At 41.6% G+C, this 23244-nt stretch overlaps 2 protein-coding genes across 2 annotated transcripts; both read right to left on the bottom strand.

Annotated features, from left to right (window-relative positions):
- Positions 1-8483: 8483 nt before the first annotated feature.
- LOC120111430 (protein terminal ear1-like) lies at positions 8484-12329 on the bottom strand. The gene is made up of 6 exons (XM_039128487.1): positions 11469-12329; positions 10902-11067; positions 10359-10814; positions 10113-10235; positions 9276-9417; positions 8484-9114 (listed from the first exon to the last, which is right to left on the bottom strand). The coding sequence occupies exons 1-6, from the start codon at positions 12067-12069 to the stop codon at positions 8695-8697; spliced, it is 1908 nt and encodes a 635-aa protein (XP_038984415.1). The 5' UTR covers positions 12070-12329; the 3' UTR covers positions 8484-8694.
- Positions 12330-20411: 8082 nt separating this feature from the next.
- On the bottom strand, positions 20412-22593 carry LOC103712383 (thiol protease SEN102-like). Its single transcript, XM_008798897.4, has 4 exons — positions 22070-22593; positions 21477-21712; positions 20998-21138; positions 20412-20748 (listed from the first exon to the last, which is right to left on the bottom strand). The coding sequence occupies exons 1-4, from the start codon at positions 22503-22505 to the stop codon at positions 20491-20493; spliced, it is 1071 nt and encodes a 356-aa protein (XP_008797119.3). The 5' UTR covers positions 22506-22593; the 3' UTR covers positions 20412-20490.
- Positions 22594-23244: the final 651 nt, after the last annotated feature.

Raw genomic sequence — 23244 nt, 5'->3', positions numbered from 1 at the left:
TTCATGGTGAATTAGCTCTCAAATTTTATTTGAATGCATTGTTGAGTTAGAGGTTTTGAAAAGTCTGGAGGATCAGGCTATGAGTTTCACGTACTATAATAGATAATAATAACTTCAACACCAGCAAGGTGGTAGATGAAACTTAACAAAAAAAATCAAATATGACAGTTTCTATAATTTTAGATGATACCTCCAATGCCTACAGAGGGAACAGGGTTATTCCATTCATTTTAGATGAAATATGACCGTTTCGCCTGATACAAGAAATCATGGTAAAACAAATAAGATTCAAGTTTCTATCAGAAGGTCCATCTTAAACTAACATCTCTTCACACTGGTCATCAATTAATTTCATATAGATAATTAAGAGGAAGTTTCATGTTGCATGTATACACTATAGCTTTGATTGGCATTACAGTATGCAAATCTGAAAAAACAGAGGAAATAATTACCAAGTCAGCGATCTAAGTTTTTTTTTTAAAAAAAATGGTCAAATTTTAGTGAAAAGATAAATGATGGCTCAACCTTCTAAGAATTGATGACCAAGAGAAGCCATTTATGATTGTTTTTGTTATCATGAATCGCACAGAAATACATTAAAGAGAAAAGAAAACCTATGATTTATAATGTTGCATGATTGTCATGCCCTTGAATATTATAATTAGGTGAAAAAATACAGCCACCAATGTCTTGTAAACTTAGCAACAAAGATTCTTTTAGAATGCCAGTAAGCATAATAGAGGCAATATTAGAGGTGATAAAATGGTGGCAGACAGAAAAATGAGTATGCCAAAGGATGTAATGAGTTAGACCAGTCGAATATAAAATGGTGGCAGACATGCATGAGGTTGGATCTATACGTGCACGTTGAGGGGCCAATAAAGGAATCGAGATAAAATCAAGGGAAATCGTGAGAACAAATTGAAAAATCTAGCAAATAGAGAAGACGCAACCCTAATCAATTAAATGGTGGAGAAGCATTCATCAAGCCAGCTACATATAGCTGGACAAATCTTGATGGTTATATATACAATTTAGTTTAAATTCTATTAACTATAAACAAACTACGGAAGCAGCAAAAAGCTGGTCTCTTCAGCCGGATAGGGCATCTCTTTGGGGTTAGATGTCTCAGAGACTATGCCAATGGAACTAGAGATACGATTCCAAGGCATGGCTTCATCTCTTTGACATATCCCAAGACAGAGGTAGCCGGAATGGCTACTTTCTTGGTTGCATGATATTCAAATGATGGTCACTTTCACATCATCCGATTATTGGGTCATATTTTCTTTTCTTTTCCTTCCTTTTTGATGTAATTCTTGGATTGTAATTTTGTTCTTTGTAGAAACCTAAAAGCGAAAGAATAGCTCAACAAAGAACTCAAGAACCAGTGCCCTACCAAAACTAATCATCTCTCGCATCAAGAAGCAAGAAAAACAAAGAAATCCACACGGCGCATGAGATCAAGAAACCAATCAATCAACAAAAAGAGCTGATAAAGAGAATATTATCGTCAACAGATTGAGGGATAGGATAGAATAGTATAGGATGGGATCATCGGAGGTACCCGGTTCCGTCGTCAGTAATGACGGCGGGTCGAGAAGCAGCGTCCAATCGGGAGGAAGAGAGGGGTGGATGCACCGCCGAGATCCGAGAGGGGCTCGGGGCATGCGGTCATGGTAATCGGGAGCGGTCTCGCAAAAGGACGCGGGACTCCATCCGCCGACACCTCGACGGAGCTCCACCTCGCCGGAAGAGCTTGCGGCGGGACGATTGAATCGTCGGTTTCCAGCGGCGGCGGCGTTTCCTTTGCCGGTGGTCTCGGTCGGCGAAGGACGGGACTCTCCGACTCGGTCTCGCTTTCTCCCGCGAGGTAAAGAAAGAGAAATGAATACCGGTTCTCGGGCGACTTATGGAAACAAATAGTGCCGGTTGGCAAGCGGGAAGGGGAAGGAAAGCGAGAGAAACTACAGCATCGCAAGCCTTCGGCACGTGCCATGGACGATGAAGGAAAGCACGGCTATGATTTTTTCTTCTTTTTTTTTCTTTCTGATATTCATCAACCTGGACTGGCGAAATTATATCCTACATCATCGCACACCATACCAATCATTGTATCTTCTCCTTGCGACTCTATTTAGGTGCTCGTCTCAATGATTTTTTTTTTTACTGAAAATGAATTTTTATACAATACATGTATGAATACATTCAATAAAATCAAAAAATACTAACTCGCGGAGTGCAAATGACAGCTCCCCCTCTCCCGCACAGAGGATGTACCCTGAATGATGAGCCGCAAAGGCAGTCACCTAGTCGGCCGCCCCATTGGCTTCTAAATACATGTTTGGCCTCGACGGCCACCCCATCCCTCCTCATCATCTTTATATCCCGAACCAATGGGTGGTATGTACTCTCACCCCTCAGTTCCTCCTGGATCCATCCGATAACTGTGGCCGAATCGTCTCGATGATTAGTTCACAAAGAAAAAATGCGGAGATTGGTATGTTGCACAGCTATATTAGTGCATGCAGTATAAGGTATAATTTCTCACTCGACATATATATATATATATATATATAGCTTTTCTTTCATAAAATTACATGAATATGTTACTCATGTTAAAAATACAACTTCAACTCCTGCATTGCGATTGAAGAACGTACTACATAATCTCAGAACTTCTCGTAGGCATACGATCATGCTCAAGTGTTTAACGCATGCTCGAGCTTGGCTCATATTATAATTGGGTGGAGCTCAAGCCAGTGCGGAGAAAAACTCCAGTTGTTTGCGAAGAATTTACTGAAGGCTTCTCGAAAATCAGAGGTCTTCTAAGACCTTCAAATAGAAATATTTTTTAATTATTTTTTTTACTACGACGATTATAAAATTAGAATATATATATATATATATATATATATATATATATATATATATATATATATATATATATATATATAACCTTTGATGCCATTTCAATTACAAGTGCCTCAACTTTCGTTCTGATGTGAACTATCTAATTTTTCTGTCATATAAATATTTATACTAATTTCTCATCGTGATCACTTTACATGACAAAACTTATAACACAAGGGAAAGAGTTGAGAAATTTTTCAACAATTTCCTTTTTCTAAGACCATAATGAATGACTTCGGCAATTGAATTTTAAAAAGTTTAAAACCAAATCCATGATTTTATTGATGGTTTCTTAAAATATTTATTATGTTTTCTCTATTTTAATATTACTAATTCAGAAACCATCATTTTTCTTGATTTAAACACCTTCAATACAACTAGATTAATCGACCGAATAAAACTACAAATCCAATGAGAATTAATTCAAAGCAGGTCATGTGAAAAAAGACGTCAAATTTGGATTGGCATGGCCTGCCTTGCACAGGTGCAGGCTGCCCCGGAGCCGTGCTAGATCCATGCAATGTCGGACGCGAAGGTGAATCAGAGTCCGATTCAGGTTCTACTTCTTTCTAATACAAAAATTTGACCGGACCACACCCTAATCAACTAACCATTAGGGCTGCAAATGAGTCGGATCGACCCGTGACCCGACCCGACCCGAATTTTAGGACCCACGGAGCTGGGCCAGGTCCTAAATTTGGACCCGTTCTATTTTTCAGGTCGGGTCGGATCCATCCAATTTCGACCCAGATCCGGATCTGATCCGATCTATTTTTTTTTTGCTTGATGTTATTTACTATTATATAGTGGAATTTTGAATATAAAAATATATAGATCCAAACCCGAACCCAATCCGAACCCAATTCGATCCGAATGACCAGTCGGATCAAAATTTGTAGGCATGGACCCGACCCGATTTTCAACCGGGTCGAGCCTGGGTCCAAAATTAGAACTCGAACAAAAAACCAGGTCAGGTCGGGGTCACTCAGGATCCAACCCATTTGCAGCTAGCCCTCTTTGTTGGCTTTACGAATACGTATTTACCTTCATTAATAATGAAGTGCATATGAACTTAATTATGTATAAAACTACTCATGTTCCAATGGCCACCCGTGTGGCCTCAATCAACTAAAACAAAGATCAGAATGGTCGGCCTCGTGCACCACAATAGAGACCTCGGTGAGAGGGAACTCCTCTGACCAAAGACCAGCTTTAAGACGTAAAAGAAAGGCTCGTTACTGGATCGCTGAAGTTCACTGGAAAGAGAATAAGAAGAGAGAGAGAATTTATTCGGGCTGTGATTACAGGTGAAGGTTATGGGTTTGATCTATTATTCTTCTATTAGGGCCCACAAGAAAAGGTCATGGTACAGCTAAACTGCCCATAAACAAGGTTGACAAGTCCGTAATCTACTATTTTTTTATTAGGGCCCATTAGTTGGGGGGTAATTTGGAGTTGGAAAATAAATCTCATGTCAGGTTATCATATTTGGTATGAAAAGTAGATCCGAAAAATGGTAAAATAAATAGTGAATCTTATATCTATTTTTTTGAGAGTAGGTAAAATAATTACCACCAAGGGTGGTATTTGTTTCCCCATACTAGATTACCGAGTGGAGATAATCTGAAAATATTATTTTTTAATAAAATACCCTCACTTTTTTGTATTAATATTATAATAATTATATTATTAATATTAATTATGTTAATATATTGATTAATAATATTTATAAATAATATATTTAATATATTGATATATTTATTGATAAATATTAATTATTAATAAATAATTATTAATTATCAATAAATCCAACATAGGATCTATTAATAATTAATATATTTATTTATATACCAAAACATACTAAAATTTATTTATAATAAGGAATATATTTTTTAATATATGTATAATATTAAATTAAACAATGTTTATGTAACTATATATTTATGTAAATGTATTTCAATATTTAAAATAATCAATATTGTTAGTGTTTATGTAAGTGGGCAATAAATAGACATCGAATGGACGGAAAAAAATATTATTACTTGAATTGTTTATTCAAAAGTATTGTATAAGATTACCCCCAATTAAGCATAGTAATCCTTTTCTAATACTATCTTCTATAGTAATTTTTTTACCAACAAAATATGACAAAGTTTATTTTTTTCTTTAATTATTTTTTTAGATAAATAATTTTAAGGAATCGTCGGATTATTTCATAAGCGGACATATTCCAACCAAACAAACCTTTAGACACAATTGCTTCACCTATAGAGCTAGCTTTACAGGATATCATCATAAGTTTCGAAATACCATGCATGGATTCCTATGTGGCATTTAATTGAGAAATGCATGGTCAATACTTCTCAAATGCTTTCACATGATAATACAACTACGTAAATGCAGTACTTATACATGCTATCATACTTGGTAAGATGTGTGAGACCGGATGGTCTCAAAACACATCAAGAGTGGGCTTCTGAAGTTCCTTGTTCAGCCAGTTAAATGGAAATATGAAAATATGTCATCTTTGTTTCTCATCAAATAACCCTAATGTTCTACTATTACAATCTCAAATATAGCATACAAGATAAAATAATTTGTTTTGGAGACATTCTTCCAGAATTTAGTGAGCAAGTATCTCTCTCTCTCTCTCTCTCTCTTTTTCTCTTTTTAGTAGATTTTCTTTTTCTAGTGAACAAGTATCTCATGTTGTACAAACATACAATCCTAAGGTAATAGAACAAAAAGTAATAGATGAAACGAAAGAGAAAAAAAATCACAAACTAAGATGAGGATTTACATGGTTTAGCTCAATTAATCCGTGACCTATATATCAAGAGAGATCTATTCATTTAGTTCATATTCGCCACAATTTAAGAGCAAACTATGCAAGGGAAAAATCACCTTAAAAATGAAGACAAGTATTTATTTAGAATTTCCTGAAAAACAAACAGGAGGGTAAGTGGTCAATTATGGCAGAATCTCTTTCTTGAGCAAGGTTAAGTAGAGGCTTCAAAAAATTCTAAAAGAAAAGCATCACCATCCTGAAACTCTCTCTCTCTCTCTCTCACGCGCACACAGACACATTTCAACTCTTGTAAGTGAACACCAATAACATGTCAGATCTCCTAGATCTGACATAGAGTTAAGAGAGGTAAGAGATTTGGCTTCAACACTACTATATGAAATAACCAAACAAAATATCTTTGTTTTTACAAGGGTGAATGACTCTTGTTGAGATTCTAATTATGCAATTATCAGATTAACCAAACAAGCTTTGAACTCATGATAGTTAGCAAATGATCAAGATTGATTAATTCATTGCTTAATTAAGCAAACGTATTATCAAATCAAGACTGAGTTTCTATCTATTTTGTAAAGCCGAAGTATTTGTTTCCTAATTGAATGAGCCTATTAACCGAGCCAAGCCCAAGCTTTTATCTATGTTTATAAGAGCAGTTAGAGTTGCCTTGTTTATGAATCAAGCTTTAACCGGTCCATGAGCTTGTCATGTATCTCAATTGGACGATGCCTGCAAGCAAGACATCCTAGTGGAAATTATTTGTTCTCCTCCAGAATCTATGGCTGAAACTGTTCTGCTAGATGAGATGTCATCCTCCAAAACTAGATTTCTTGAAGGCAATGATCTTGTGGAGGCTCCTTTCTCTCTTCGAATATTTGTTACCCTAGTGATAGGATGACAGCACGATTTTGTCCATATGGATCCAAGAACTTTTCAATCATATATATAGAACTGATGGTCAAATCGATGAGGTTTATGCAGTCTTTCTACAGCAATCTCATGCTTGATAGAGCCAATGCTCATCTGCATACCCAGTACTGTAGACTGTAGTAAGCATATCAGATTCAACAGCCATTATGTAACGTTTGAAAACGATCAGATCAGAGATCAGGGATCAGAGAGAGAGAGAGAACAGCAGAAGTAATAAATCAAACGGAAGCTGTCATCACATTGATTCAAAACCCCACTTCTTCCCGTTGCTCGCATATACGAGGTCGAGGTTGAGGTTAATTACCGAGCCGGCAACCTCAACGCCCAGGGCCAGGAGGGGACGGTGAAATGCTCCCCCTCCCGCACGTCCCATCAACCAAATTATATTTACGGTCACACACGGATTGGGTGTGAGTTTGGGTGCGGTTTCCGGGGAGTGGGGCGGGGTACGAAAAGGCCGTCAACGGCGACGACCGCAGTGCGGAGCGGGCCACGTCAACGGACATCGTCCAACGTGGTCGGGTCGCTTACCTGTCAGGCACTTAGACGCTGACAGTCGCCTCGATACCCGAGCTCGGACACCTACCCATTTCCCTCCTTCTCACTCCTGTTTTATTTATTAATACTTTACCCCACTTCCCTCCTTTTGCATGGAGAACATTCCAATACCCGGATATTTCACTACACCCTAGTCCTCCCCTCATCTCTCTCTCCTCCCCCTCCCCCAAATAAAAGAAGACGAATTATTGCGGAAGTAGCTGGAGAATTATTCTGGTGTTCAGATTGATTCACACGCTAAATGAAGGAGAAAACAAAAAGAAAGAACGTGATAGGGATGGCATCATATCGTTCTAAATATTAGCCATGAAGCTAATAAATGGTTTCTCACGAGACATTTAGTGATCCAGGCACCTCTCTCCGTGAAGGAGTGATATTTCGCGAATGCAATAGCCAGAGGGCATGCACAAAGAGAATGAGAATGTTCTAGCTACGTTCATGCGTACATTTAAACAGAGAGCTTAAAACGGTAGTGTGACTTATATTGTTAGATTTAATTACATTATGTTCTTCTTCTCATTGACAGGTGCTATTGCTGTTTCAAGTCACTTCCAAGGTGCATAGATCCTCGCAAGCATACCGTAGCCAACAAGAGACTTGTTTAGGGTGTAATCTGCTGAGCACCAAGTTTTGTTACACATAAAATATTGAACATTATGTATTGCTACTGCAATATAAACATAAAGCAGTGGGAGTTGCCCTTCCTCATACTATCTGTCGCATAAAATTACGCAGACATCGTCTCGTAATTTGGAGTCGTTTGGTCCAAAGCGCATTAGGCTTCGGACGGGTCATTCTTTAATGGGTGGACGCACGAGGACTCGGATTTTTTTAATTTTACGGCGAGTCGACAGACAGTTTAATTCCAAAGTTTGTAGCATATCTAGTGAATCAATCCATTGTCGATATTTGTATTCAGTTTAATTCCATAGTAATGTCTGTTTTCAACAGTAGCAGTCAAAGCAACCCCATCGACCCGAGGATATGCTGAGTCCACGCGCATGCTAGCAGGACAGTGGGAGCGCTGCTAACGTGCACCATCCAGAGGAGGAGCACCGTCAACAGAGTTGACCAGACGGCTTCCCTCAGCCGCAGACTTTGGCCATCTGCGCGCAGCGAATCGGCGTTTGATGGAAGCTTTGTCGCTTCTACTTCGAGATTACGCTTAACATAAAATTAATTACTACGAGGGAGGGAGGGAGAGAGAGAGAGAGGAAGAGTAAAGGATGAATACACCAGTTGGGAAGAGATGCTGGAATTCATTCTACTACCACTCCATTTGAACTTGGGAAGTGTAATTAAGAAGAATCACATCATCATCGTCTTCGAATACTGGATACAATCAAGCGCATCATTCTTGCCCTTCCATAAAAGCTTTGAATTCTCAATACGAGGAGGGAAGCCACGCAGAGAGAGAGGGAGAGAGCTGAAGCTGAGCGAACGTCTGGGAGTTGAGATGCGTCCACTTAGTGGACAACGACTGGCCGGGTCTAGTCTTGGCTATATGATAGGCCGTGGAAGGCTTCGGAAAGGAGGCAGCAACCGGTCTCGTCGCTGCCGCACTCCTCTTCGCCGCCTGCTCCCACGTCGACGTCGTCGTCGTCGTCGTCGTCCTGTTCGGCGTGGTCAGACGGCGCGTGGGTCGAGGTGGTGGTGGATGACGCTCCACCGCCGTCAGACGGTGGCGGCGCCCCCGTCGCCGCTGTCTCGGAGGAGGCGAGCTGCTCGCTGGCGCGGCGGATCCGGTCGACGACCCGCTTGGTGAGCGTGACGGGGCCGCGGCCGCCGATGGGAACGGGGTCGGTCAGCTGCTTGCCGTCGCGGGGCGGGGAGAAGATCACCGGCATGTACTCGTCGTTGTCGCAGGCGAACTTGGAGTTCTTGAAGTGCTCCTTCAGCGCCTCCAAGCCCTTTGACCCCAACCACCCATCAGTCCAAAAAAAAGAAAAATCCGAAGTTCCAAGATTAACGAGATATAAAGGAAAAAAAATGAAGTAATTCATTTTCCATATTCCTTCTACCGTCCAGTATTACAAAGAAATAATTTTATGTTACAATTAGTAGAAATTACCTGCAACCGAGCGTAGGTAACCTGGCAAATCTTTCGGGAGTTGAAGACCTCCCAAGGCTGCTTGTGGAAGGCTTTGTAGAGTCTGAATGCGGCCTCCGGAGATGTGAGGTTTACGAAACCATACCCAACATTGCATTTGTTGCTGAATTACATAAAAGAAAGGAATTTAGAGATCTTTTCAACCAAGGAGAAGAAAAGAATTCAAGCCATATTTTCTTCTCCAACGATGCTATAGTTTCTTTTTCCTATTAAAAAAAGAAAAAAGACAGATTTTCTGACTATTTTGACCATTTTTTTAACAATTTCTGATCTGAAAGCTGCTTTTCAGTTTCCATTGTGATGTGAGAGAAGAAAAGGGATGCGACGCAGCTTATTTTAGATGCATAAAATATTATTGCTGATTAATTTTCGACGTCTTCTGCTGTCATTCGGGCTTCGATGGGTCTTTTCCCACTAGTGTTTCTTTCTCCATGCCAATCCTCCAAAGTCTGCGACCATTAGGGTTTGCTATTCTCCATCTCCACTGTTCCTATCCGGTAGCTTATGATTTCCCACTTTGCTCCTTTTGTGTTTGCTAGGCCACTCCATTTCCATTTGGGTTACCCCCTCTTTACCTTGCTATTTTCGGCTTATTTCTGCATCTACCAGGCTTCATCCCAGCATCCTGCTGCCCTTCCTTTTTCTCTGATTTGGGCGTAGCCTTTTGGTCGGTCTTTTCTTTTTTTTAATAATAAAAAACAAAACCTTTAATCTAAGCAACGCAGAAAAAAAGAAAAAAAAAGAAGGAAAGAAGCCACCTTTACTAAGTAGCATCATAAAATAACTCGCTCTACTTACTTGAAATCTATGGGAAGGTAGACGAAGTCGTAGGCGGAGTAGGGCTCAATCTCTTTCCCCTCGCCAATCTCCTCGTTGCAGTGAATGCAGTGGTTGTCAAGCATGTTCAACAGCAGCTTCTGACTGCACCACCGGCCCCCCAATTATAACCCATCACCCAAATGTATTGAAACAGCGTAATAAAGGAGTACTAAGAGAGAAAGAGAGAGAGTGAGAGAGGATGCTTGTGGGGAGGCAAGTGGAGACCTGTACTTGTTGGGGATGTTTCTAATCATGACGGTGGTCCTGGAATCTCTACAAGAGGATGCGGATTCCTCCTCCTCCTCCGTCTCCTCCACTTCCTTGAACAGAAACCTCGACTCCCCGCCGCCGTTCTTCCCATGACGATTCTTCCACCCCTTCCTGCTCGACTGCTGCTGCTGCTGCTGCTGCTGCTTTGAAGATGGTGATGACGACGACGACGACGATTGGTAGCTGCTGCCGCTGCCACCTTTGTTCCTCCTCCCACCGCCGCTGCTACCGTCGCCGCCATTACTGTTTCTTGCGATGTTGGTGCCGGGCCTCTTCAGCAACACCACTCCCTTCCCACTCCCTCCACTTGGCGATGGAGCGCCTCCACTGCCTTCAACCCATCTGGTCCCTCTCAGAAGCCTCGGGGGTAGAGGATAGTCCTGGTGACCGGAGCTCCTCATCGGGTAATTGCTGCCGGCGCGATAACTGGAAGAGTTAATACAAGAAGCAACTTACAAGGATTGGAAGGAATCAGAGAAAGAAGACGATCGACCGGACCTTCTTGTCTGGCCACCTGGTCTGAAGAATTCAAGCACGAGTCGCCTCCCGAGGATGTGCTTGCCGTTGAGCTTGGAGAGCGCACGAGCGGCGTCTCGTGTGTCGAAGAACTCCGCTACCTTGAGATGTGGTCTTGAACCCATCTCCTTCACCTCTTTCACAGCTCCTGCAAATAAAACGAATTTATCTTGAAAGGGAAAACTAGGAGGCTCTTTCCCATAAAGAACAAAGAAAACATAATGAGAGATGAAGGCGACAGAGACCATTCCGAAGAAAGATCTCTCTCGTAGTATGCATATGTATAATCCCAAAAAAAACACAACAAAACAAGACATAGAGAGGGAGCTCAGAAATAATACAAACAAAAAAAATTAAACAAAAATAACTGAGTCGAAAAGCTGAACCCAAGAAGAAAGTGAAAGAGACGAGCCGACGAGAGGTTGATAAAGTAGGATTTTTTCCGCAATAAGAAAGATATATGGATGTTATTCAAAAGGATGGATGTAACATTAAAGGTGGTTATCGATTTAGTCGATGCTATTATCGGAAAGTTCTTCTCTTTCATACCGAAAGGCTCAAAGATTTCTCGAAGAGCAAGCGAGGAGACGTTGGGATCCAAATTGAAGACGACGATGGAACCCTGGTTGGGATCGTCGACTCCCCTTGCGGCAAACTGGGCCCAGACCGCCTGCCCGGCGATCAGCCCCCGGCCGCCCATCGGCGGGTGCATCAGGACCATCTCGCCGCCGGCGAGCACGCCGTACTGCTGCCCGAGCAGGCTCTGCTGCCGCACGTGCTGCTCCCGGATCTCCGCCACCGCCAACTGCGCGCTCCGCAGATCGAAGAAGTGGACGGTCACGATCCCGTCGACGGCCAGCGACCTCATCTCCACCGCCCGCACCCCGCCGAAGGCCTCCATCTCCGCACGCACCGCCGCCTCCCCCACGTACCGCGGCACCATGCTCAGAACCACCGCCCTCGTCGCCGCGCCGTCCCCCGCCACCCACGCCGGGCTCACGTACTCTTCCAGTGACGCCTGCGGGTACACCGGCACCGCCGGTGGAGGTGGGTAGGGGTAGTAAATTTGGGGCTGACCGAGGGCAAACTGGCTCGTCGGGTAGAACTCCGCCGCCCCCGGATCTAGAATATTCGCCCGCATCCCTTCCATCTCGCCGTCCACCACCACCTTCTCGAGCTCAGACAACCCCAAAATCTCTCCCGACTCCTCTTCGCGCGAGAGAGAGAGAGAGAGAGAGAGAGAGAGAGAGAGAGACCCGGGGATTTATTCGGCGGTACGGCGAGAGCGGTATTCCGGCGTGCGAGAAGGGGTTCCTTCCGTCCAAGGATGTGGAGGCTCAAGAGAGAGAACGGTAGGGAGGGGGGGCGGCCGGGAAGCGGAGGAGTGGGCAATTAATGCGGGGCGCCGTGCCGGCGCACGTTATAAACACGCCCTGCGACCCGCGATGTAACGGTCCCGGACTTTCTCCCCCGCGGTATATATATAACGGAGTACGTAACACTGTTATCTAGCTAAATGTACACCTATTTTCTCATATCGCACTCGCGGTGTCTCCCACTGCTTCGACAGAATGTTCTAGAAAGGGTTGTAAGACCTGTACCCAAAAAAAAAGGATAACGGGTGGTGTTTATTTATGAAGCGGCAGGGAATTTGAACGGGGATTACCATAATAGGTAGGGGCCCGCCAACGTTTGCCACTGGCTTTGTGGATTATTTACGAGAATGCCTCTGGCAGCCGTCCTCGCGCCTCCTTTTTGATGAGGAGATGTGGAAAGGTATCTTGTCTTGCACCGAAATGGGGCAGGCCTTGGAATTCGCCTGCCTGCCGCGCCTGCTTCTTTCCCGGGGAATGAACACGCAAGCGGAAGAGGTGGAGTCGGAGGAGCAAATGGCTTGGAATTTTTAAGAAAAAAGAATGGTGGATCGAGAGAGAGAAAGAGAGAGGATCAGAGAGGATCGAAGTGGTCATATCTGGAGTTTAATGAGAACGAGATCAGGTGCTTCCGAGTCATCACCACCATTTGCAGCGTTTGTAGCCGCTGAGGATGCAACGAGGGTGGTCCATGGCCTTTTAGACGTCGGCAAAGATGGCAACGGGCATGAGAAGGCAGCTTTGCTTTTGCCTTTGCATGACACTTGTTGGGATAAGAAGAAAAAAAAAAAGGCAACGAGACCGGGAAAGGAAAGAGCAGGAGCTAGGACTGGTGATAGTGATGAGGCTGTGGAAAACTGGCGTGCAGAACTGTGAACTTGCTGGGTCGAAGTTGTGAAATGGATCGTTGGACTGTAGAAGCTTGTTTATATACAGAGGGGAAAAAAAGGTTACATTGCTTTCTTTACTTTCCATGATACAGTATTATTTCTATTGAACTTGGAAGTTTATAGTGGTTAATTAGTTTGCTGGATTAGATTGCTGCATTGTAATATTATAAAGTTCACACTCAATGCATGGGTATAACCATGAAATTATGTTGCTTGATTAAGACATTGAATTGCCTTAAAGTCTCCTGTGGCTGACCTGGTTTCAGATTTGTGACTTAACCATTGAAGGGGATAAGTGTTTTAGAATTTTCTTCCTTCTGCTAGTGTTTTCAGTTATGAATCATTTATCCAGAGTGAAGGTCAAGGATTCAAGGTAAAATTACAATTCACTTGTGAATATGATTGTATTTCTACTCATGCATATGTATCTCATGTGCTCTTAAGATGCTTGATAGATCAACGTACCAATCTAAACCCCATATACAATCATCATGATCACATTGAGAACTCAAAAATCTCTAAAAGCAGCAAAGAACTCAAAAACAGAAAAAAAAAATCTAAAAGTAACAGAGAACTCAAAAAATTGCACCCGCATTTGCTGACTAGATGGAGAGCAAACAGAAAGACTTGTGTACTTTTCCTCCTAACCAGTATCCGAATAGTCCAACACTGATTGCCCAACTTTTCAACAGCATTGGAAAATTCAATTTTAAATCAGCCACTGTATGCTTTGTTTCGTTACGTTCTTCATCCATCGCATTAAAAGGATGCTCATGGTTCTGGCATGGTTGGTGCAACTTGCAGATAGAAAAATCATAACAAAAAGATGAGAAAGTGAGGCTTCAGGCCGAGAAGGTGCAGATGGAGCGAATGATATAAGGCATTAGTATTGCACCTTTATTCATTCCTCACCCTGCTACAACATCGCATGCAGCAATTTTTTTAGAATTTTTCTACTAGGTTAGGTTTGGGTCTAACATCAGGACCTAAACACGAAACCGGATTGGATCGGAGTCATTCATGACCCAGTTCGACCTGACCCATTTGCACCTCCAATTGGCACACATGTGGACAATATTCGGTTATTATGGTATAGGTTTCACATAGGAAAGCACGTGAAACATGATTTTATCTCTATGATTCGATGCTTCATAACTAAATAGTTAGCTTTCGAGGTAAAGAATATAGTTTTATCTACATGATCCATTGCTTCACAGCTGATTAGTCCATTTTCAAAGATAACAAATAGAGGTTTGTCTATGTGATTTAATGCTTCATTAGCGTCTTTCCCATCCTGACCAACAGCAAAAGTTTGTAGGCTAAGTAAATGCCATATAACACTACATATCCAAGGTAGGCCGAGTGATTACAACTAATGAACATCTTACTAGCCAATGTAGAACATGCCAAGTAAGAGGGAAATGATTTAAGAGTAGGCCGAATATATAAGAAATACCTTGCTCATCAATGGAGAATAGGTCGAGTGACGGAGTAATTCAAGAGCAGACCAATAGTCTCTTAGTTACCATTTTTCTATGAGTGAGCAGCATTCTAGTAATGAAAGTTTTTGATAATTCAAGATAATAGGATCCACTATCACTACTCAATCTTTTTGGGTCCGGTGGCATGCTCTTGAATTTATCTGACCGGTAACATGGTTGATTTCTCCCATCCAACAAAGGCACCAACAATAGGTCAAGCTGCAATTTCAAAAGCTAAACGTGATGAACACATGATATTGTATAATATAATTAGCTTGATGAATACATGATTATATAATACAATTAGTTTTATTTTTTTCATGCAAGATTGCTTGGAAATTAAAAAAAGGAAATGAGGAAAAACTAACACAAAAATAATCATTAAATTTTCAGAGGCAACTGCAGAAATTACTTGATATTCTTAGTTATAGCCTCACTTCAAAATATATGGAAGATTTTAAAAAAATGGTTTATTGTATATAGTAATTCGTAATAGAAAGTTCGCCATCACTGATGTAGATCAAGTTGGCCTTCTTAGGCCAATATATCAACATAAATGGACACATATAACTTTATGTAATTCTCACTGCGAAGCGTAGATACAAGGTTAAAACTTACAATGCCGAGTCACCGGTTATTTGAGTTTCTAAGAGTCACTGGTTAAATTTCATATTCATCTTTTTATGAACATACATTACACTTGTCCTGTTGTCCACTTGCTACTACTTGTTAATAAGAAATCAATATTAAATCAGGCAGAACATGAGTATGCATAATATCATTACAGCTCCCTTATGTCCGCTTAAGTGGGATTGTCAATCCCGTAATAACGCACACTCTCTCTCACTCTCTCTCTCTCTCTCTCTTGGTGGTACAACGGTTGTTCATGCTGCTTTAGTGTGAGTACAATCCATAAAGTCGAGGAAAAAAAAATAGCATAAGGGTGGAGGGGCGGCTTCAAGGTATGTCCAAATGACCTCTTCCGAGTGGTGAGCAGTGAAGAAAGCAATCTAGTCTGCAGCACTATTTGCCTTCCGATACACATGAGCAACTTGAAATGAGTCTCAATCTCTCGCAATTATATGAATATTTCTGCGTATTGGATGGCCATTGCCGCTCCACTCTTCATTTTAGATGGAGATGTTGTCGGCCCTTAGAATATGCCTCCCAAGCTGCCTTTGAGCTCCCCCCAATGACTGTCATGTCATAGGTACGACGCCTTTTTCCAGCAGCCAACTCGGGGGGAGGGAGAGAGAGAGAGAGGAGTGTGCTTTGGAGTGCATCCATGAAGAAAGCGGGGGTGTCTTTATCAACTCTCATAAGATAATGGCGGATAAATGCGAGGAAGCAGGAAGGACGTGTACGGCCGGGCCCTGCCCCTGCCCGGCCCAGCCCGGCCCATGTGCCCCGGTTCTTCTCGTCAGACCGCCGCGCCCCGACACGTGATTCCCAAAGCCCCTTAATCCACGTGCGTCTCTTCGTTACTTGCACGCCCCTGTCCCCTCTCTCTCTCTCTACTTTTAAGTATATACTATAAGAAATCTCCATACATTCCTTCTTTTTGTTTATACGCGATTTCCAATCCCACTGCTTGTTTAATCCCCCAAACATGAAACTTGTTTATATTATGCATCATTCATAGGCATCATCACTTTATGGGCTGTAGGTTCTGCGTCCATGCTGTTGCGAACCCACCACCCCACCCCACAACCCCACACACTCAGTGGCTTAGGAGCTTACTAAATTAGTCCTGGTTCTTCCCCATAACAAACATTCCATCCGTGTGTTCTTTTAAAGCGGGGACTAAGCCCAGGTGAGTTCCCCCCTCCCTGGATGCATGCTTCTTTGGCTTCTGTCGTTGAAGAAGCGCACACGGAAGCATATTATTACAGTGCGTGCACGAGGCGGCACTGCGTTTTCTTTATCTCTCTTCGCTTTTGTCATTCGGGAGGCACCTCAATGCTGTCATCGCCCGGGGCCTCGCCCATCATTATTTGGTTGGAGGCTTTTGTGGGTGGGTCCCCCTGTGGGATGCCGCTGCTCCCTTTGATGGTTACCGCCCGATGGCTGCCTCCCCTAGTCACGGACTGCGCTGCCATCTGCTTGGCTTTGCATGCCCTGCAGGAGGCCGTCCCGGCGGCTGACCGGGGCCTGTAGCCCTTCATTTGGGGATTGAGTAGGCAATCAGGGAGGACGTAGGGTTTTTGCCCTTTCAAGGTCAGAAAACGTTTTCGCTGCTGCAAGGGCTTCCCATCCGTTCCATATCTTCTTCAATTTTCTTCTTTTTTTTTTTCTTTCTTTCTCCACCTTGGTTGAGAAGAGCTCGAGGATTGAGGTGCAATTAAATGAGTTGGATTCGACCGAGTCATGGGTGACTCCGACCTAACTCGGTTCCTTGTTTGAATTCTAATGTTGGACCTAGGCTCAAATCTAATGGAAGATTGGATCGAGTCCATTGCTAAAATCCAGTCCCAACCTAAAAAATTTCGAGTCTGAGTTAGGTCCAGATGAATTTGAAAGAATATGGCTGTGTCTGTGAAGCAGAAAGCAGCCTTAATGACTTTTCTTTTGGATATTGAAGGACAAAAAACCGTAAATCAGATGAGAATGACTGGCTGCAAAAATAATATGCAGTACTCATCAAACTAGATTATCTGGGGAATAGCCCATGCCTTCATGTTTAGGCATTTTCGAGGCTCAATTGTTACTTTGTTGTTACAAATGCTTATTATTCTTTAATAAGCCTTCAAAACCAAACAATGAAATTGTATGAATCATTCTATGTTTTGAATCGGAACGATAAACTCAAGCTGCAAAATACTCCTCGCATACAGGACATGCACATTGGTCATAAGGCATAACTTATAAAACAATCTGGGGGCGGGCTTTTTCGGGCCCAAATTGTTTACCGGATTTGGTTCGAGTCGAGTTGTAGAGTTGGAAATCCAAAATTCAAACAGATCAGGTTGGGTTGGGTCTGAATTCTGTAAACCCAAACCCGACCCAAAAAATGGAATGGATTCAATTTTAGAATTTGACCCGGCCTCATAGATCCTCCAAAATGAGTTAGATCTAGTCTAAGCGGATCAGATCAGGTCACGATTAACCCGACTTATGTCCAACCTTACTTGAGAAGGACTTGTTTGCATCATTTTTATCTTGAACGCTGCAAAAGTTAAGAGATTCAAAGACCATTATTAGTTGGGTTGCTCGGTTAGTCGGTATCCATAGAGATATGTGAAGTAAAAACACATCTTCAAGGAAGCTAGTAGTGCAGCAGATTGGATGGCATCTTTTGTAGCTAGCTTTGTGATTTGGAATTTTTTCTACGTCAAACTATTTCAGCACTTTTCCGTAATATCCTCTCTTTTTTTTATTCTCTAGTTGTATCTATCATCGGGCGGTATAATTTTGCCATGTCAACCCCTAAAAAAAGGACACAGATGTTTTATTTTTCTTAATTGTGTTTAGTTTAAATTGTATGAAAAGGTGATGGATGCCTGGCTAGCTAAAATTTGATGAAGGCGATCTCTGGTTCTTTTTATCTCCTCTTTCCTTCTTTTGTTCACTTTCTTTCCATATCATCGGAGGGTTATATCATTAGCACTCGCTAAGGCTACGTCAGTCTACACATCCGTTAAACAAAATCATTGGCTTAGGGCGCAAAGTTAGATTGATATGGTCACTTCATGACATCCAAGCTCGCTCCGTTGCTTCGTTGATTTCAGACATGGTGCCGAGAATTCGGGAAACTTGCTACTACAAGAAGTCGCTTCATAGGCCACCGCAAAAAAAGTAGATTAGGAGTTCATCATGTTGAAGGACCACAAGAAGGTTGAAAGTCTCATCAAAGGCATGTTCGGCTATTTTTATAGAATTAGGTTAAAAATTCTGTAGGATTCGTAGATTAAACTATTTATTTAAGCATGGCTCTGTATCGATCAAACTTCATCCAATCCAAATCTTGTGGGAAAAAAAAAAACTCCTCCATAGTTTTTTTTTTTTTTTTTATATGCAACCCAAAGACTAGGATCTGAGCTGAATTTAGATAAACTTTCAAAGAATGCAAGCTATATGGGCCAACAAGCCATACTCCTACAGAGTTTTCAGCCTAATTCTGTAGGAATATACAAATAGGCTCTAAGGTGTTACGGCATCATTTAAATTTGTTACTCCAAGTAAGCCAAGTAAGTTACATTGACAACATCATAATTAAGGTTCCACAAGCTGTATCCAAAAAGGATTCACCTTCCATCGCACAATGATTGCTTCGAGATCTATGCAAGCGGATGAATAAGAAAGTTCGGGGTGTTTTGAGATATCGACATCATGAGAAAAGATTGATCATTCTTTAGCGCGGAAGATACAACCCGAGCCCTCCACCACATATTCTGCCTGCATGGTGTCAAGGCCCATTTCTGGAGACAGCATGTAATCTCTGCTTAGCAGATATGTGGACGGTTATCCGACGAATATAACGGTCAGGATGTCTCATACAAGAAGAAGCACATAAATCTGCTGATTGGGTTGCAATCTATGGGGCATCTCATCCTAGAGCACATTAGTGAGATTCCATAATTCCAGCAGCACAAATTGTTCTTTGCTTCAATTTGATCGACACCAACTTGTTCTTTGGAAACATTAGAGAATTTATAGGCCAACTAACTCTATTTGCTGCGCTACTCCTGCTTTTGAAGTGCCCTATTTGACATGTCCCATTTTGATTGAATTATTTAATTTGTCATTTTGTCTTTTTGCATTGGTAAATCTATAAATATCAGCCCACAGTATGGTAAACTAATGAGATGCATAAAGCTAATGAATTAAGATTTTGAGTAGCTTCAATCTTGGAAAACTCAGAAGAATATCTTATAGGATCAAGATAAAATATTGAAAGAGAACAGGTATAGAAATTTTGTTGTCATCGAGCCTAGAACAACCCAATAAAGGCTAGAACTTTAAGATTCAGATTAAGCAGTATAATGGATATGACATGTAGCCATAAAGGATGACATATACATCCTGAAGTTACAGCTGCATGTAATGGGTCCAATAATAGTTACCAGGGTGGAAGTCAAAAGTTGGTTAGGGGTGATAAAAGGGCTAAACCACATCCAACGACCTAGTGAAACCTAGCTCGTAAAAAGGTATTTCAAATTTAAAATCTATATAAATTTTACAATATTTTGAACAATTTTCTTCAAGATTTTAAATTTTTCGAAGCAATTTCTTCTTGACTGGTTGTTCGAGAGACCTATTGATGCATCTATCGAAAGCTTACGTACGAACAGTATCTTTAAGATCATGGCAGAAGAGCCATACATACACACAAATACATACACACACATACATACATACATGCATGTGCACACGGATATGCATACATATATGCATAAACATATTATGTCAGATTGTTTGTCTATGGATAACATTTGGCTGGTTATTTCAATTTCTTCATATAGTAACCAAATAAGGCTACTTTACCTCTCCAATGCAGCCTAGGCTAATATAACATCACCTAAGCTCTATGTCTTCATAAATCCCAAAGGACCCCTAAACCACCTCATGGGGAAATCAGTACATGGATTTGATGCTTCTTTCTTCTCCCATCTACTTTGCAAATGTCCACATTACTGAGATTAACAGAACTACCTTTAAGCCTTCCAATTAAAACAAGATGAATATAAACAGAGTTCTAAAGTTAGAATCAGAAATTTATTATTGCCTTCAACCTACTACAAAACATATATGACATAGATGATAAAGAAAAATAAATCCCGAAATGGTTTCTGGCTTTCCAATGTGCATTCCTTAGGTCACCATCATCTTAGAGTTCATCCTTGGAAATTTCCCCCTTGGAAGGATTAGGGGATGTCTTGATGGGGTATGAAGCCTCCATTGCAATGCCACATTTCCCATGTTTGGCCCTGATGCCACGCTCCATTCTGATGTAGCCTTTCTCTCCCCACTCAGGTCCCCATGAGTTCTTCACAATCCAGTATTTAGTTCCATCCTCGGTCGCCCCATATCCAACGATCGCGACGCCATGGTCTAAATCTGTGCCGCAGGCGCCGGTGAAAACACCCTGCCATCAAATTAGAGGAGATTGCTTAGAAGCATAGAAATCTCCAGTCAAAACAAAGCATACATCCTTAAAAGCCAAAAACTAAATGAAGTTGCAATAATATTATGAGTCTCAGATATGGGCTTCCTCTAGTTCATAAGCCCAAGTTAAATTAGGTCCAGTTGGGTGTATACAAACTTGGTGGTAACATTACGGACGTAGATTTATGTTTGAAAGTTCACTGCAAAATTAATGATTTGGAACACGAACCTCGGAGTAGAACTGGAAAGCTGTACCACTTGCTTCAATGGCAGCAGATACTGGCTGATGAGCCACAGCTTTCATGAGAGCTGCCTCATTGTTGGCAGGAACATTCTCGTATCCATCAATCGTCACCACTGCTGAATTCTCCTGCAAAAAAAAAAAAAAAAACTTCTTCCTAAGAATCGCAATGAATAATCCTACAACAAATGCATGGATCAATCCAAGAAGTCGCATTTTTTTTCCTTGGATTTTAATCATAAATTCTTGAAACGGAAGCAGGAAAACGTATTGAGTGTGTTATTTTGGAATGCTGTACTTTGTCAAAGATTTACGTCCGTGTATATTTATTATATCATAGTAAGTATTTATGTAGCTTTCAATTAATATTAGAAGTTTTTGTCTTGGTCTTCATTCTTTTGCAAAATAGATCTAAAAGAATTCTCTATTCAGCTTTTGAAGACTAGTTGTTGTTCATTAATCATTACCTTGGAAGCGTCGCACCTTCCATCTTTGGCCCTGTAGGGATACTCAGCCTCTGTTGTTATACCTCCATTTCTCACAATGAATTCGAATGCATGCTCCATTAGACCTCCATTGCAGCCATTGTTGTCGCGGTCGTCGCAGTCGACGAGCTGTTGCTCCGACAAGGAGATTAACTCCCTCGTCTTGATCTGATTTATGCCCTCGACAGCAACCACCGTCGAGAATGCCCAGCAGCTCCCTAAATCATCAACAAGAACAGTCACATAGCTATTAAAATGAGAACTTTTTGGTCGAAGAATTTATAAATAAAATACGATTGAATTGTCTAATACTCATAAGAGTAGTATTCATTAGATTCATACCGATATACCTATCTATATATCACATCTTTTATCATAATTTTACTTATGGCAAGAGATCATAATTCCTATTTTCCATCCAAAATACACGATGAAAAATTTAAGCACGATAATTCTCTATAGGGATGTATAACAATTTATGATACAGAGTTTAGATATAGATATATTTTGTCATAATTGAAACTGATCATATTATTCTTAACTATATATATTTGTTAAAGGTGGAGCTCGCTTACCACATTGGCCTTGGTCCTTGATGCTTGTGACGGCGCCTTTCTGCCTCCAATCAACCAAAGCAGGGAGATCACGAGCATTTTCATGCATGAAGCTTCCGGTGCCATGCGGGCGGCCGCGGCGCAGCCTGCGGTGCTGCACCTTGGAGCCGGCATACCAGCTTCGAAACTCTTGGTTGGTCATGTCGCCAAACTTGTTGAGAGCGAGCTTGAATGTTGCACCCTCCTTGTTGAACTCATGGATGAACTTGACGTTCTCCTTGAACACATTGAATCGCTCATGCTCGAGGTCTCGAGAGACCGTGTGGTGGCTCCGCCACCTCTCATACAAGTTCCATAGGCTCTCCTCGGTTGCGAGGTCCCTGTCGTCGAAGGGCACGCCATGAACAAATGCAAAAGCTAGAGCAACTAGAACCCCAGACAACAAAACCTTCCCCATATTTGTCGATAGCTGAAGAAGAGGGAAGAGAGAGAAACAAGGAGGATTTGGAGTAATGGATATCAAGAAGAATGGTGAGAGGTTTATATAGGGGGTGAGACGTGATGAGGTTAAAGCAGGGATTAAGGTTACTTGAGGGGAACCACCACCAAAACCAGAATAAGGTGGTATAATGTGAAGACTGAGGTTGGAAGGAATGGCATTAAGGGATGGATATTCTAATTAACTTGTTCTCCTGTGGTGCAAGGAATAGTTGTTCCACATGACAAGCACGCTATGTGGGGATCGAAGGTGGTGAAAAGTGAGGGCTTAAAGTGGGTCGCTCTTTAGGCTTTATAAAGCTCTTATAAAACGGTCATTCTGTCCTCCATCGTTAGAAACCAGAAGCCACCATCACATGAGTAGTTCATGTTCTAATTAGAGAGAGAGAGAGAGAGAGAAGATTGTACGTAATAGTTGGTAACGTACACTAGTTAAGCTATTCCTGCATTTGATAACCATAAAATAATGGTTGGGTTTATAGCTGAACTACGGCTGGGATGAGTGAAACACACAGGGAAAAGCATGAATAGATGCGATCGAGTGAGTAGAAATAGCCATGGCTGTAATTCTCTAATTGAAGGTGTTATATGACCAAGCTAGCATGGTGTTTGGTAGTTGTACCAAAAGATCTGAGATTAATCATGTTTGCCTAGGAATTTGCTGGGGATAGAGATATTTGAGGGAGGCTTCTGCTATT

This window comes from Phoenix dactylifera, chromosome 7, assembly GCF_009389715.1.
Source record: "Phoenix dactylifera cultivar Barhee BC4 chromosome 7, palm_55x_up_171113_PBpolish2nd_filt_p, whole genome shotgun sequence".
NCBI classification, from domain to species: domain Eukaryota; kingdom Viridiplantae; phylum Streptophyta; class Magnoliopsida; order Arecales; family Arecaceae; genus Phoenix; species Phoenix dactylifera.
The sequence above is the reverse complement of the archived record's forward strand: the minus strand, read 5'-3'. Positions and strand labels throughout refer to the sequence as shown.